This window comes from Telmatherina bonti (genome assembly GCF_933228915.1).
Source record: "Telmatherina bonti genome assembly, chromosome: 15".
Taxonomy (NCBI): domain Eukaryota; kingdom Metazoa; phylum Chordata; class Actinopteri; order Atheriniformes; family Telmatherinidae; genus Telmatherina; species Telmatherina bonti.
The window spans coordinates 31272240-31289844 of record NC_136613.1 but is presented as its reverse complement, the minus strand read 5'-3'; the positions used below and the strand labels follow the sequence as shown (position 1 = coordinate 31289844).

Sequence of the window (17605 nt, the reverse complement as noted above, 5' to 3'; positions counted from 1 at the left end):
GCTCTCTGCTGAGTGCGGGTCTTGTTGCATTAACAGTGACTATTACTGCCCTACGACGACGTTCTCTAGCTTTATTTATTAAATAAAGCCACGCCGCTCTCTACTGCTTCCGCCATTATTCAAACTGACCAGAAAAAAAGCTCTGCCGTTCCTTCTTCTCTTTTTCGTCATGTTTGCCGCTCGCTCCAGGCAAGCGGCAAACATGACAGGAGTGTCAGGAATGTTTTGGGCGTTGGACACAAAAGTGACAGTTTAGTGACCAGCTTCGAGCGTTCTAGGATCTGCCATTCTTGGCCTTTGTCCCATTTTATTAGCAAAGGGACAGTTTTAAGGTTGTTTGTGCTGCTTTGTTCCTTTTCATAACTGTCGATTTTTGTTCGCTTTTAAATGCGTTGATATTGTAATTTTCTTTTTTCCCTAGTGGTCTGAGTGGAGGTAGTGCTGGCTTGGTGTGGGACTCCTTTTGGTGTGATTATCCACTCCCCATTCTGCATGTTCTTCACGTGTGTTTGTGCTGTGTATTTGGAAAAATAGAAGTTCTTCACATGTGCCTGGGGTGGCCCCTATTTTTGTTGGATTTCTCCAAACAGATCCCAACGCCTTTGTATTGACGAATTGTCATTTGTGCAAAAGTCTTCCATTAACATTAAAATGAAAAAGGCAAAAATAAAAAAAGGTCTCATAGAGACGTATTAGTGAAAACTACTTTTAAAATGAAATTTTACTGTATACTGTATATTTACTGTATTTTACTATCTATCTATCTATCTATCTATCTATATATATATATATATAGATATATATATATATATCTATATATATATATATAGATATATATTACAGAATTTTTAAATATGTGTCACAATTTACCTGGAGTATTGGCACGGCCCTTGTGAACCGACATGATGAATAGATGATATAATAATAAATAATAAATAACAATAATAATAATTCTAGAAATTTGCATTGCTTGACCTTAAGCCAAGCAGAGCTGAGAATTTTTAAGATTTTGCAGGTAGTCCAGGTAAAAACTTTTTCTCAGTCTGTAGAGGGGAGAGGGGGGCACGAGGTGACAGGCGTCAGGTGAATATTTCAGGGCGGTTTCTGCATGTCTCTGATGAGCTAAGTTGAGTAGACGACTTCCAGTCTGCCAGGAGATCCTTGATCCTCTGTCAGGTCTTTGTCTGTGACAGTGCATGTGGGATACCAGGAGGTAGAACAAGGTGGACTCAGGAGTGGGAGAAGGTAATTTGAAACTGTTCGTGCAGCTTGAAGGCACGTTGGATGCTCAGAAAAAAGAGCTGTTGTTGGGCCTTCTTTTGACCTGAAGGACATTGAGGCTCAGGGTGAGGTTTTTAGTCATGTGAACCCCCAGAAACTTGAAGCTTATGACCCTCTCCATTATTAATGCTCACTCCCAGATGATTTTGCCTCTTTCTACTGAAATCGATGGTCATTTCCTTTGTCTTCTTAGTATTCATGATTAGCTTTGTGACTTATCAGACTGATGGAGTGTGGGCCTCCTCCCGATAGGCTGCCTCATTGTAGTTGGTAATCAGCCCCACAATAGCTGTATCATCCACAAACTTAATCAGACTGCAGATGGAAAGGCAGTGGTGTGTAAGAGTAGAGGGCCGGACCAACCACACAGTCTGGAGGGGCCCCCATGTTGAGGGCGATGGTTGGGGATGAGAGCGAGCCAATCCTGACAAGCAGAGATCTGTTTGCCAAAAAGTCTTTTATCCACATACAGAGGAAATTACGCAACATCATCAATGTCAGCTTATTTGGGTCTCTATTGGTAAAACCTGAACTCACCTTTAAAAAACTCATGCAGACGTAGCTGCTAGGATTGTCAACATGACTGAGAGCTGTATGGAGAGCCAGTGGCACGACATCCTATGTGGATGTGTTGGTTTTGTGTGCAAACTGCTGCTGGTCCAGGATAGAGGGAATGCAGGCCTTTATGAGGTCCATAATCATCCTCTCTAACCATTTCATTATCACTGGAATTAGAGCAACTGGCTAGTTGCAGTCTGGGGCATTCACTGTGGAAGATGATGGCTGCTGTTTGGAGGCAGCTGGGAACGGTGGGATGTTTCAGAGAAAAGCTGAAAATATTTGTGGATACTCCTGCAAGCTGCTTCCATTATGGCTCGAACTGGAGCGCCATCATCATCAGTTGTGCTAACCTGCACTGTCCAGCTAAGCCACAAAGTCAGCTGTATAAACTCAGATCAGCTTGAGTTGCACACACCTACATGGGAATTTTATTGGTGCTTGAAAGCATAACCACTTTAAAATAATGTGATATCACCATTTTATTGTTCCTAATCACATCTCAGTCATCAGAGCCAGTGCTGCCTTTGTTGTCTGCAGTGAAAACAGTAACAATGATAAAAGAGCTTCAGCTCAATTCATTTAAATCTCTGCTGTGAAACAATCTAACATTAATGTTGTTTTGGTCTGATTTGTAGGTTTTCTTGTCACAATCGGACCTCTGCCTCCTTCATTCTAGAGCTGATTCACCGCTCCAGCTTACAGTTCATGCTGTGTCTCCTCAGCCGACCGAAGCTGCCTGAAAGGCTGAGATTGAATGTCACGGACGAGCTCCAACCAACTTTTTCTGCATTATAGCTTAAAGTTCACGGCGTTCCTGAGGTCTGAAGAATATTAAATGTGAAATCACTAATCAGAAAAGTAGTAAATGCTCGACCAATCAGAAATGGAGCTTTGTTTAGCATTTGGTTCCTGCAGAAAACAGGAAGAAAACAGGAATTTTAATGGTTGCATATGCATGACTCTGCAATCACTGTGCTGATCAGTGGGGATCACAGATAAGCTCACAGAAGTTATGTTTAAGCCCAAATGATCTCAGTATGTGCAAATTTAACTCCAGTCTGCATCAAGTAAACTTCATGATAACCCCAGAGTTTTATGAACAGCTAAAGGAGAAAACTGGTAAAAATAAACAAAAAAACAAAAAGAGCAGATTTATGAGGAAAACGTTGGAAAACTCTGAGCATAATTTAATCTTGTGTTAAAAATGGTTAAAAAAAATGTACTTGAAGAAATTTGTCAATACAACTTGCAGACTTGATACAGTAAGACTTTTAATCTGAGAAGTCAGAGGTTACTGAGAAGCTTTCAGCCACAAACTCTAAATTCAGTTTTGTGGTGACGAAGAAAATCACATGTATGGAATATTCATTTTTTATATACTCCTGAGTCTGAGTCTATATTTACATTTGTTCACATATATTTTTATTATTCTTGTAGGTGCCATTGAGTTTCAAAATTTCCTTCATCATCAGAAACTGGAAAATAGACTTGTAGGTTTGATGAACGGTGTTTAATACAGCTTGTTTCAGTTGTCCACAGAAATGAGAATGCAACAGAAGTTCGCTTTTCAGTACAAAAACCCTATAACCATGAAGCTAAATAAACCCTGCAGTGATATGAGGGGATACCTTAATATGTTTTGGGACTGCTCGACCAATGTGATGGAGAATCTGTGATGTGACCTTAATATTGCTGCACACCAGCAGATCCCTTCCAGTCTGAATGAACTGGAGAAGCTTTGTTTTTAAGAATGGGTAAAAATTGCAAACAGCTTGAAATGGAAAAAATGAAATAAAATATTCTCAGAGGCTGAGTTACCATTACCCCAAGAACTGCACAAAACCTTCGTATTGCAATAAAAAAAAAACACCTACACTTTGAAAAAACTCAAAAAATAATGCTAAGAAGGTCTTGTGAAGTTATTTTTGAGACATTCTGATGTAGAAGTATATCCCAAAAGTGTAACTGAGACACTGTTTTTGGATTTACGTGTCATGTGACCAGTTTATTTTTGGTAAAGATGGCGCGGTATGGAGGAAACAACAGTGAAAAGCAGAGTTTTATAGTTATTCAAACAGGGAAATGATCAAGAAGGGCTTCAAAAACCATGGTAAATAATCCTCTGCAAGTAGAAAACCCCAAAATAACTTACAAGCAACAAATCTCGTCCATCTGACAAGATTTTACAAGAACTACAACGTGTGCACGAAACACTGTTCAGTGGAAACACCTGCAAGTAGTTATTGTAGTTTGTTGAAATTGAACAAATATTGCTTTTATTTTGTGAAAAACTGTAATGCAAACGCTGTTAGGGACTTGCAGCTGTGCGTGCATGTGAGCGTGCATGTGTGTTGCTTATTTGTTGATTCACAGGAGTGAAACTAGTTGCAACGCTGTGTTAATCAAATTCCAGCAAAAGTTAATGAATCTCTCCAATTGTTTCACTTTTTCAAACTCAACACACAAAAAGACACAACTTGAGTCAAGGGAAGAAAAAACACAAACTTTATTATCTCCTCTTTACAAAACGTTGCAGATTCAGCCTCGACCAATAATAAATCCAACAGAGACCTTCATGGAGCAAATCATCAAATCATGTAATGACCTGACTTTTTTTTTCCCAACCAGCAGAAGAAATGATGTATCATCTCAGTGCTAAGTTTTAGTTTTTTGCTGCTCTAGCACACAAACAAATTATAAGCCCTAACCAATCAGTAAAATAACAAGGATGACACGACAGAATGACGTCAACATCAGCGATGTAATAAATGAGAAACAAAAGTATGGTGGTAAAAAAGAAACTTATGAAAGTTGTGTTTGCATCTTATATGATGACAATAATGATCAGGAGATGGAGAACAGATTTGGGATAATTAACTTTGCGTTCATGAAACCTTTGCAGAATGAGAAAGCAGGTGATAAAGGACCTTCAGTCTGACTTGGGGGTGTCCTTGCTTTGCTCCAAGTTGCTTATCCTCAGTGTTCCTGAGGTGCAGCTGGTTGCCAATTGAAACAAAATGCAGTGAACTTGGAGCTTGTCTGCCAAAAGTCGGCACATTTTTCCAGGTTATTCCAGGAATTTACGTTGATAAAGCCAGTTTTTTGGGGGTTTTTTCCGCTCAGTCGCTGCCACACTCACACTCCTACAACATAACATTAAAGCAGCATTTCATAAATCTGTCAGCTCACGTTTTAGTTCGTGCTCCATCTGTTCCTCTGAGTGCAGCAAGACGAGGGCTTTCACTGCAGGTTTACATTCTCAGTGTGCAGAGCGCGTCAGGCAATGCTTAATGTGAGTGTAAAAATGCATCCACAGCTGCTGCAACACATAACTGACTGATCGCAACTCAGCTGCGGTTAATTCTGAACAAAAGCAAACGACTGACGGCTGCAGAAATACTTGCAACATTTTCTATCACACTGATTTGAAGAAACTTGGGGGTTACAATGCTAAAGCTTTGCAACTGTCAGGATATTTGCTGTCCTGCTCTCTTATGTCCTCATAAAAAAAAGACAGAAATAAATAGCAATAAATGTCATTCTTCATGAAATGAGTGATTTTAATCTCAACAGCCAGGAATTAGAAATGAGGACTGATATCTAATAAAACTTTTTCTCAGAAAATACAGGAAATTCTTGGTGTTGAACAAAAGATAGTTTATGTATCTTGAGTAGTTCATCATCATACAGTGTTGAATAAGTGTGTTACCTTCCTCATCTATCTTTTTGACATTTAAAATTCCTCTGTATTCTGATATACGTGTCACCATCCGGGTCTGATTTACCAGATCAAAGACAAGGCCTACTTGTGCTTGGAAGTTTGTGAACTTATTTGAATTTGGTATTTCTGGATAAATATGCTTCATCTTATTTTCACACAAGAATGATAACCATGAAAACAACCTGATTTCATTAAATAAAGAGGATATTGCACTTGATGTGTCTGTATAATGTAACTCAATGCAAAAACCACCCTCCATTTTCTTTTAGCATGGATCTATAAAGTCTTATTCTACAATGTGCGGTGATATGAACAAAACATATGTGTGAGAAGCTCAGAAAACATGTCAATCATGTTCATGAGGCTGGAAAGGGTTTAGAAAACCAGCTCTAAATGGTTTCGATCTCATCAATGAACAATCAGACTGATTGTGCTGAAGTGGCGGGAAATCAAAGCTATTGTTGCTTTCTCCAGGTATAAAAGTTCACATCATCAGCAAAGTTTGTAGTTTACAAGACAGAAAGTAAGCTGAGAGTAAGATCGAAACAACTTTCAGATCAGATGTCTGAAACTGATGCAGTTAGATGAGAAAATATTTTTCACTGTGTTGGGTTGTTTTCCAGGGCTTTATGGTGGCATGGTGGTTAGCACTGTGACCTCAAGGAGGCCACTGGTTTGATCCTCAGTTGGGGCGAGGTTTGGATTGTGACCTTTCTGTGAGGAGTTTTCATGTTCTACATGTGTATGAGTGGGTTCTCTCCGGGTCCTCCGGCTTCCTCCCACCATCCAAAGACATGCATGTTGAGTTTATTGGTTACTCTAAACTCCCCATCGGGGTGAGTGTGAGTGGTTGTTTATATCTGTGTGGCCCTGTTATGGACTGGGGAGCTGTCCAGGGTGAACCCTGCCTTTTGCCTGGGATAGGCTTCAGCTTCCCCGCAACCCTTCATTGGACTAAGTGGTTAGGATAATGGATGGATGGGTTGTTTTCCAAACAATAAGTGATACAATGAAGTGATTCAAAAGGTCTCACCATTGGGTTAAGTGGAAAGTCAACTTAAAGGGACATTGTGTAAAATTTTTTGTTGCTTATGGACCAAAATCATCGTCTGCATTTACATATGTGTTATAATTAGTGTATTATGACCTCCACTAATAATCTGACACAGTCTTGTAAGTGAAGAATTTGACATTTGTTTATAGGTACGACAGGTAAGCCGTTATGGAAGCACCATGACAGTTTGCCGTCTTGACACTGCAGCTAACCGGACAAACAGCACAAAGGTGCAATAAGAAGGTGTTTTTCCTGTGAGGCAGTACACAGTGATGTGGGTGAGAGAGGCTTACTACCCTGGCAAGCTGGAAAATCTGTTTTATTGTCATTTAGAAAAATGCAGGACCGTGCACATGCAGCACCAGTGCAGGAGCCATTTTCACCATCGCCACGAAAGCGAGAAGGGACACTTAAAAGGCAGCGTGGGCAGCACGAGGGTCCATATGGGGCAAGCCTTCTCCAGTTGGAAGGAGCTGAATGAATAGGATTTTAAATGGGATGTTGAATTTGCAGCTTTCTCCACAGCATGGAAGTCAAATGTACTGCCTAAACTAACCTAAATGTTGTAAAGGCTTTTTGACCCACACTGGCTGCTGTTTAATAAGGTGAGGTGCTAAAAGGCATTATTCATTTGAATGTGATACTATTTAACCGCTGGATGGGAATAATTTGTACATAATGTCCCTTTAAATATGCTGAGTTGTCCAAAGACCACAAACATGGGAAATGTCTATTCAGAGGGAATGTAACCCTAATAACATAACTGGGTTTACATTAATGCTTATGATGTGTTTAAATGTTAAAGCTGAGACCATGAGAGGGGAGAGACATCCACCTGAACCTCTTAGCAACCTGTTGTACAAATAAAAGAAAAAAATTGACAACAGGAATTTTTGTCAATGTGTCAGCATTAAACTTATACATACATATTTTATAAACTAAAATTATTTAATAAAATATGTATTCTTTTCAAGTTATCACATGAAATGTGATTATGAAGTTACTTTTTGGTAATCAAATGTATAATTTGGAACAAATTACATTTTCACAGTTTAATTTCCATGAAATTGAATCAGAGTCATTCAGACTGTTTAAAAGAAACTAAATGAAGTTAAAAGTTCATACACTGAGTCAGTGCTTAAATAGTGCGTGTGACAGATTATTTCCAATTTTTTAGGATGAACTAGATTTTAATACATTTCAGTACGAAAATCCACAAAAGACTAAGGAATTTCATAGTAGTTTATATGAGGAAATCCATGAAAATCCTAGCATGGATGTTATTCTGTGCAAAGAAATGAATGAAAACTTCCTGCATGTTGATGCACATGATTGATTCAGGGTGTGAAAATCTGATAATTGCTCACATATTTACACCAAAACCTTGAAAAACAAAGTTCACAAACTTTCAAGAGCCACCATAGGTTTTTCAAGCCATCATGAGATTTAAATATGTATAATTAAAACAGATCTTAAAATACATTCAGCTTTACATTGTACACAGTCTGGTGTCAGACACCCAACCTGGTGTAACCAGCAATGACAACTTCCACACGTCACACACCGTAAAAGTGTTAAACAAGACTACCAGCTGATTTATATGTAGATTCATACATATAAATATGTACCTGCTCGCACATATACTAAAAAGCAGGTTTCCAGTGTTTCTTTGAATGCTGATGATTGACATGTGCAAGCCATAAAATACACTGCTTTTTTTCTGGAAAATGTCTGGCGTGTTGTGAGGTTGAAGCGACAGAAACAGATCTGATAGTCATGAGAAATCTGCAACCCTGGAGCTTTTCAGCCCCCTGGCAATCCCCAACATCGTAAAATAAGCTACATGTGAATGCAAAAATACTAAGGACAATTTCCAGACTTTTCCACGAGGCCCATGCCTATTATACAGAGCTACCATGAGACTGCAGCATGAATAACATGATTGCATGATTGTGGCATACAGGTGAATAAAATGGGGTTTACAGATAGCATGCATTTGAATTTTACACTTTTCTGTGGTTCTGCACTCAAAACATCTTCATTTATCCATCCTGCCTTTTTGTCAGGTGTCACATGGAGCTCGGAGAGACTGATATTTGCACATCAGCTTGAATGTTTATTGGCCTCCACACTTACACACGTCAAACTGGAGGTAGTGTGACAAATTTATCCATCTTCCATCCACCACTCAGTCCATTTCCACCTGTCTGGTTTTCAAGTAAATTTGAAATGTGGGAGGTTCATGCAGATCGATCCAAAGTGTATGCCACCAAGACAAACAGGCAAATGTCTGCAGGCGCACTGTGGACCCATCAATCATAAGTGAGAGTTAAATTGGAATATGATTAGAATATCTGGTGAATACTTGATTGTTTAACATTTCTTTTCAGGAATGCTTTTGTTATAATTAGCTAAGAAATGTATGGTTGTGTTTTGGTTTTCTTAGCAGGGCCGGATTAAAAGTGCACAGGCCCCTGGGCCCAGAGTGTTCCAGGGGGCCCCTGCCCCACCACAACATTTTGAACATTGTGAATGATACACTGTGAAATGACATTTCTAACATCTCTCAGCCAATGGTACCACTAGCAAGACACTAGACACTGTGGTGTAATTATCTGGTTTTTATGTACACTTTGTTTCATGTCTAATCTGCTGGTGTTTGCCCCACATCCAAAGACATGAATATTAGGTTAATTGGTTACTCTAAACTCCCCATAGGGGTGAGTGTGGTTGTTTGTCTCTGTGTGGCCCTGCGATGGACTGGTGGACTGTCCAGGGTGGACATGGGCCCCAAGTGGGAATGGGCCCCTGGGCCTATGCTCAAAATGCCCATTGGATAATCCCATCTTGTTTCTTAGCATTCACAGAATCAAAGCGATGTGTTGAAACATGATGTAAAACAAACAAATGAAAGAAGCAGTACAGTGTGTGAGATGTGATAAGTACTAGAGTGTCAAAAAAGTAAAGCCTTCAGACAAAACAAGATTTCAGACACAAGTGAGGAATCAAGTTAACAGTGCAGATACTGTACACAAGTTTACAGTAACTACTAATAATTAAAGTTAAAGCCACTTCATTATCAAAGAGATAAATCGATAAACTAGGTGCAATGCCAATCGCTCAAGGGTCATGTGATGCACTGGGTAGAAATTAGAGTGTGCCCATTCCAGTGACTTCAGACGTCAGCCTAAAACAGTTAAGGGAAGAGAGGGAGCAGGGGAAGGGAGGGGGTTGAAGGGTGGTAGACAGAAAATAAAACAACTGTGAACTAATTCTTGAAAGTGAAAGTTATTCCGCAACTGCAGCTTGAGTCTGCTGGCACAGTTTTCTTCACAAATGCTGGACACCATATGTCCATTGTTTCATTGTGCAACAAATATTTCTGTAAAACCATGCAGCACCATAACCCCCTCCATCACCAACACACCCTCCCCACCCGACAACTTGAGGCCATGCAGTGGACTGAAAACATGGTGTCATAAAAGTGTTGGATTCCTCGACTCAGGCATCACATCACTCTTCTTTCTAACAACATTGCTACATGGCAGTCGTTTGTTGCGTCATTTTTTTCTTTGTTTTTTTTTTTCTTGTTTTTTTCCTTTTTTTCAAATGTTTTAAATAACTTTACACTTTTTATCCAATGACATTAGGAAGTAAAAGTATTGTGCCAAAATCTTGAGCCGCCCTTCATTTCTACATGTTTAGCAAGGAAAACGGTCTTTGCCAATTCCTCTGTTCTGTAAAGACAGCCAGTCTAATAAATGAATTAAATACTTATAAATTTTGTAATAAAGATTTTTTCTTTATTTTTTATTTTTAATAAGACAAAAATCATGTTCCTTTCAATAAAATGTTTTCAAAAAGTGAAGAGTGGCTCAAGAGTTTGTTTTTTTTTCTTTCATAATAGACAAATAAATACATCTATTTTGTGATGACAAAAAGAAAAAGTACATTTTTTTTGGAGTTAGACATGCAAAATAAATAATTAAAATGATAGTTTGACATTTATCAGGGAAAATCACATCCCTTTAATCACATCAGTTGGTAAAGTGTGAAGCTAAAAGCTGCTAGCTTAGCCAAAGTTAGCCAACCCAGAAGCCATCTTAAAAACACACACAGGGAATTTAGAAAAGTGACCCTCAACAGAAACAATTACATCTATAGTTCATGTCTTTAAATGTGTCTAAAATAATGCCCTACGATTGCTTGAAGGGAAGAAAAAGGACCCTCAAAAAGTAAGCTAAACTCTTCATTTTTTTATGTGAAGCATGAACATTTCAGGCTAATGTATGTTTAGTCATTAACAGTTTACCAAAGACCATGTCCCTAGGTAGAATTAGCTACCAACATGGCTGCCAATGTCATGACAGTTTTAGATTGCCATGGTTACATGCAAACACAAGGGCAAAATGTTGCACGTTGCTAGTTGGCTTTTGCATTTTGCAGTGAATGCATTTTTTAGCAGTCTCTTGGATGTAGAAACTGTACAAACAGAATCAAAAAGCCAAGCTATTCACCTTCAGCCCACCCCACCCCCCTGTTAACAAAATGATTAGCCTACATATGCTTTGTCTGTAGCTCTGTCTCAGGGACAAGCCAGATAGATGTGCATCATACAAATCCCTTTTTGGCAAGACGTTGTTCCCCCAAAAGACTGCATTTAAAACTTGTTAAATGGCATTTATGATTATTGGAAACGGGAAGAAATACCAAGCACAGCTAAAACTGATCAAACATTCAAAGGCTCGTGGCTTTCCAACATGGACTTTGTCAGCGCTTACTGTTGCACACAATCTATGCTAAGCTAAATGTCTTTGTGATAAAGCTTCATATTCAAAAGACTGATTTTCTATTGTTATCTGTGATTTAAAAGACAATGTGAACAAGTGCTTTTCCTTAAATGTCAAACTATTATTTTGTCACCACACTGACAACAGTGTTGTTACAGATCTTGCGGCGGCTAATCCTTCAGTAATATGCACAACCAACTGAGTAAAGGGAAAATCCCACAGGAAAACACACAACACATGTTTTGATGTTAGAACCGCATTTGGGGCGACTTCAGGATGTTGTCATGGAGGAGGGGTCATTCCACATGCCAGCCACGTCCCTGAACCTGCCGTTGGAATTGTGGGAGAGCGGTAGCCATTAGTTTCTTTGTGGACAGTTTTCTTTTTTTTAATATATATTTCCTTAAAGAAGTCATGAACGCAAAGTCCTGCCTGCCGAGCATTCGGCTTCTCCTGTGCTATAGCTGATAACATTTGACTTTGAGGTGGAGGTAGCCTGTGGACATCTGTGGAGCTGCAGATTTGACATTTATTTCCACTGTCAATAATGAATTAGAGGTTTCAGTGGACGGAGGGGAAATGAGGTAATGGAGTACTGCCAGTGAAAAAAGAAAGAAAAGGAAAAAGACTATCTGAACTATATTACCATTATGGACAGCATCATACTATCTATTTTATCCAGTAGTTGAGTTGATTTTTCAAAATATATATATATATATATATATATATATATATATATATATATATATATATATATATATATATATATATATATATATATATATATTATTATTATTTTGATTACTTACAAGCAAAAGCAACGTACTAAAATAGTCATCATGGATAAATTAATCCATCCCTCCAAAACTATAACAGAAATTTTAATTTTTGGTGATTTATCCTGTTTTTCTAATCTGCAGACTTTTCCTCAAAGTCACAACTACCTTGTCTCAGCAACTGGCATCTTTTCCATGAGCCAGCTATTTTTAGAATATCCCTACAAAACCTTTTTGCAATTTGATGTAATAGAGGAATAAATATGTTTTGTTTTCAGCTCATAAAGTATCAGTATTTTGGATGTCTGAATGAAAGGGATTGTGTCTTTCATTTCTTTTCCTCAGAACAAATACGGATAGTGTCTTTCTTGGTACTTCACTGTAAGCAGGGTCATTCAGATGTTGCTTTTATCTTTTAGTTTGTGCTGGAGCCCAGCAGTTAGAGTTAAAAGGTTACCTGGCATTGATGAGATACTGGGCCAGGCTGATGTTAGCAGGGGTCCCTGTGATAGTGATCTGGCGCTCTGACGAACCCTCCATTGCATTCGCAATTTTGATCTGCGCCCCAGACATCTGTCGAATCTCATTTATTTTGGTTCCCTGGCGTCCAATAATGCAGCCTATTAGCTGCAGGGGAAAAAAGGAGAGGTCTTTAAGGTTACAGAAAGAAATATGTGGGCTGGATTAACACATTTAAAGTTAATACTTTACACATTTCATGCCAAAAGAAAAGTTTAATGGCTTATGAAATAGTCTCCATTTGATTCAAATTCAGGAAATTATGGTTGATAAATGTGCTAATGGGGTGTGTTCAGGTATGTTAACAGTAAGAACTTCCATTTAGAGAAGTTTTTTGTAATTTTGTAATTTATTCATGAAAAATATGTATTAAAAGCTAAGCCATAAGTGTAATCACCTCTAAAAGTGTGCCATCTCTCCAGTTGAAAGTTAACAGTACAAGATCATTTAAACTAAGACATTTAAGTAATTTAAAATGTCCATGTGGTAGAATGCACCAGGACATATATAAAACTCTAGACTTTTCCTTGAACAGTACTCACATCGTTAGGAATGGTGAGTTCGTGGGTGCTGGCTGGAGGACTGGCATCCAAACCTGAGTTGGGGAACAGAAGTAAAAAAGAAACACATGAAATGAAAAAAAAAGAGATCGTTTAAAAGAGATCAAACATTTAAGGGAATAATACTTTTTACACCATTTCTAATATACCAGAAGTGTGATTAAATATGTTTATTCAGATCTGTGCTCACTTTTCCATCCCATCTCATGACCAGTCGTAGTTTGTTTACTCTGACTGCTCTGATGTGTGATGACTACGACTTCCCTGCAGGAGTTGAGACTTTAAGCTACAAGGCGAGAAGCAAGCATGTCAATATGTCCTGGAGGCTGGGGTGGACCAATTTTTGATAAGCACAGTTAATCTCTTTCTGATATTCTCATGGTTGCTGATTATGGCTGACTGGATTGATGTTGCTACGCCCCCAAACACACAACCACACACCCAACAGTGCAACTAAGACTGTCAGTCAGTGCATTACATCAGCCTCTCAGTTATTTTTGATTTGATAGGATTCTGTTTGCCTTATAGGGGCTGCTCAGCTGCACATGCATGCAATGATTCTCTCACACATCCCACGTTGTGTAGCAGTTCGGGGTCAAGAGGTCAGACACCAGTGCCGCTTTGTAAGTAATTATGCAAACATGCTTTGAAAGTTTTAGACAAAAAAAAAAACAATGTAATGTAATTTATAAAGTCAGTGTAATGAGTGTTTTTTGTTTATTTCTTTTATTTATTCTTTTATAAGGTTTTCATTTCTAAAGTTGACTTTTAAATGTTTTAATGAGCTTGCTCCAGAAGGGTTTTGTGAAATGATTTTGAAGTTTTGAAATACAGGACTGGTAACAAGAGGTAGCAGTAATGCAAAAAAACATAGTTTGGGACATCTTCTTCATTTTTACCTGGTCCACAAAGCTGGAATACCTTACCGAGACATGAGAAGAAATGGTCAAACTTGAAACTGTCAGGTAAAATAGTGGTTGAAGTAAAGCCAATTCTGCAATCAGTGATCCCCTTACATTTAACTATTGGATTGTTTTGTCATCCGGGTATATCATTGTCTTCCTTTTCCATGCACACCAGCTGCATGTTTTTCCTAGCATTATTTTCATGTATTATCCCTGTCAACAAAAATGTGTACTGCTGATAAACACATTAAAAAAAAAAAAAAAAAAAAAAAAAAAAAAGACGAGACCCACATTGAATTCAAAACTGTTAAATCTGCACTAAAAATGTGGAGTGGACTTTTGGAGTCAAAAGTATGGAGACACTTACCAATTAGATGTTGTGAGAAAATATGTCCAAATGTTTGAATAGTGCTTTGTACTGTATATATAATATATTTTGCATACATATACATTTGTTGGACATTTACTTAGGTCCGCTTTGCTTGTGCAACATTGCCTGCAAAAACTCCATTCCTGATGTCACAGATCCATCAATGGTGTTGGAAACATTCCTCAGAGATTTTGCTCCATGTTGACATGAAGCATCACACAGTTGCTGTCTCCCATTCAACCACATCCCAAAGCTGCTCTGCTGGACTGAGATCTGGTGACTGTGGAGGCCGTTGGAGGACAGTGAAGTCATCGTCATGGTGGAGATGATGTGAGCTTTGTGACATGGTGCATCATCCTGCTGGAAGTTTCCATCAGAAGATGCTACACTGTGCTCAGAAAGGGATGGACATGGGGATGGATTATGTTAACTTGGTACTGATGGGTCTACTAAATAATGTCAACAAATTAGCCCCCACGCTATTACACCACCACTACCAATCTATATCATTGACACAAACCAGCGCGGATCCATTCTTTCATGTTTCCAGCAGATTCTGATCCCAGCACCTAAAATGGAGACTCGTCAGACATTTCTCCATCTTCTATTGTCCAGTTCTGGTGAGCCTGTGTGAATTGTCGCCTCAGTTTCCTGTTCTTAGCTGACAGGAGTGAACCTGGTGTGGTTTTCTGCTGCTGGAGACCATCTGCTTCAATGTTGGACATGTTGTTCGTTCAGTGATGATGTTCTCCATATCTTGGTTGAAACCAGTGCTTATTTGACTTCCTGTTCTGTGGTTTCCAACCAGTCTGTCCATTCTCCTCTGACCTCTGACATCAACAAGACATTCTGGTCCAGACAACTGCTGCTCGCTGGATATTTTCTCTTCTTCAGACCTTCTCCGTAAACCCTAGAGATGATTGTGTGTGAAAATCCCAGTAGATCAGCAGTGTATGAACGACTCAGACCAGCAACTGTGCCACATTCAAAGTCCCTTAAACCCTCTTTAATGCTCTGATCTTCTACCAGAGGCCTGGGAGTTTGAGGACTGTGGTGCAGTACCCTAGCTGTTACCATTGTGCTTTTCTGGACAGAAAGCTCTGATGATAGTCCTTGGATCTGTAGGAACCATTCATCACAGAGTACTCCAGTTGTACCAGTTGGTACCACTGACACCACTTTGCCTTCAAACTCCACATTGTTTCAACTTTGTCGTTCAGTCCTTGGTATTTTTTCAGCTTCTTGTGTTCCCTCTTCCTACTGTTGTTGTTATCCAGGATTACATTTATCACTCCTGCATTCTGCTGCAGCTCATCAGCTACCACAATGTCCAATAGTTAACTATCACTGGTTTATCAGTCTGGAACTGGAAATCCCACAAGATCTTGACTCACAATCATTCTCCACTACCTTTAATGGTGTCTCCCATCTTGACCCTGGAACTTCCACCCCAAACTCAGTTCAGATGTCCCTGTATACTATTCCAGATATCTTGTTATGGTGTTCCATGTACAGTATGTGTGTACCTTCCTGCATTTTACACTCTGCTGCTGAACTGTCTCAAAGGATTCCTTGTGCAACCTTCATCCAGGGGGTCCTGTTGTTTTTCTGGTGTAAATACATGCACATACATAAATATATGTATGCAAAGTATATAAAATATATCAATGTATGTTAATACATACAGTTTGAGCAGGACCATAGGATGGCCCTAGACCTCAGGCTTTATAGTTAGTCCAGTTAGTCCAGTGTCCTCATCTTCCAACTGGAAACCCTTCCCTGAATGTCCCCTCAACTTGTCACAATGGCAAAATCCACTTTCAGGGTGCAGACTTAAAAGTTAATAACAAGGCGAATGTAAACATGTTACTCTTACTGATTTGACTGACTGATATGAGCAATGTGATTCAAACAATTTCACTGCTTCTTTTTCCTTCTTTTTTTAAAAAAAAAATAGTAAGTAATTTATGCTAATTAAAGCAACAGACACAGAGTTCAGTCTTACCCCGTTTCAAGTTGATGGAAACAGAGCCACTAATCCCTGAAAGACTTCTGGCTTTTGGGTGATATCAACCTTATTCTGTAATTACCTTCAGCAAAGTAAAACAAACCCAGTGAAACTATTTCCTAAAATAAGAAATTGGTCCTTTAAGCATGGAGGCTTATATATGAACTTTTTACAGATTTTGTTTTCACTTAAAATATGTGACAGAGAAATTTGTTTTGTTTTAATAATACTAATTTATAATTTTATTACATATTTTATGAGTATTTTAACATTATATTTTGCTATTTACTATACAATCCCATTTAAAAATGTCTGAAATTTAATTTAAGTAAATGAGTGTTTTAATATGCAATAAAAAGAAAACATTTTAAATGTAGCATGTTTCATATATACATGCATATGGTAAAAACTGTTCTCAGCAATGTTGTTTACATTCTTGTACTTTACTGCCCCCTTGTACTAAACTTTTTCAGCACAATCCTGGTGTATCACATTGTAGTTAATGGAACAAATGTTTTAAATATTTCTATTTATTTTTTCTATTTTATTTTAAATGGGAATATAAGTACTTTAGAAAAAAATATGAAAATAGTCAAATAATAGTCATTTATGAACTTATTTTAAGACAAAAATTACTTCAGAGAACAACAGAAATGTCTTCCGTTCATAACTCTGTGTATTATGAATAGTTTTATTAAGAAGAAGAAAAAGAAGAAGCATATTATGATGATGAAGTTGTTTGTTTGATTTTTACTTATATTAATTTGGTATAAAACATTTATGTTGTCCTTGAAACATGATTATTTGATTTCATGTGCATTTTAGTTTTTGTCATATTTTGAACAATATTTGAACTTCTTTGTGGAAAACATCAATAACAAATGTGGCAAACCTTTTTTAATCAAGGTTTTCATCATTAAAGAGAATAATGTCCTGCTACCAAGCTATGGAGGCGAAGAGCAGGCACCCAGTTAAGAGACAATAGAGACCTTATCACATTACAAAGTGATATCTTTATTGTGAAACTGCGAAACGAATCAGCTGAAACATACTTCAGTTT

General features: G+C 38.2%; 1 protein-coding gene across 8 annotated transcripts in view; it reads right to left on the bottom strand.

Annotated features, from left to right (window-relative positions):
- Window positions 1–9767: 9767 nt before the first annotated feature.
- The window catches only part of LOC306766392 (poly(rC)-binding protein 3), a gene marked incomplete at both ends in the record, with an annotated part of 29642 nt that continues 21804 nt past the window's right edge, over window positions 9768–17605 (bottom strand). For 5 of the 8 annotated variants that reach the window (XM_079254124.1, XM_079254125.1, XM_079254127.1 and 2 more), the window contains 3 exons: window positions 9768–9804; window positions 12641–12810; window positions 13245–13353. In XM_079254124.1, coding sequence (XP_079110250.1) covers window positions 9768–9804; window positions 12641–12810; window positions 13245–13353 — 316 coding nt within the window. The remainder of the gene's footprint in view (window positions 9805–12640; window positions 12811–13244; window positions 13354–17605) is intronic. The other 3 variants (XM_079254126.1, XM_079254130.1, XM_079254131.1) reach the window with 1 other exon arrangement.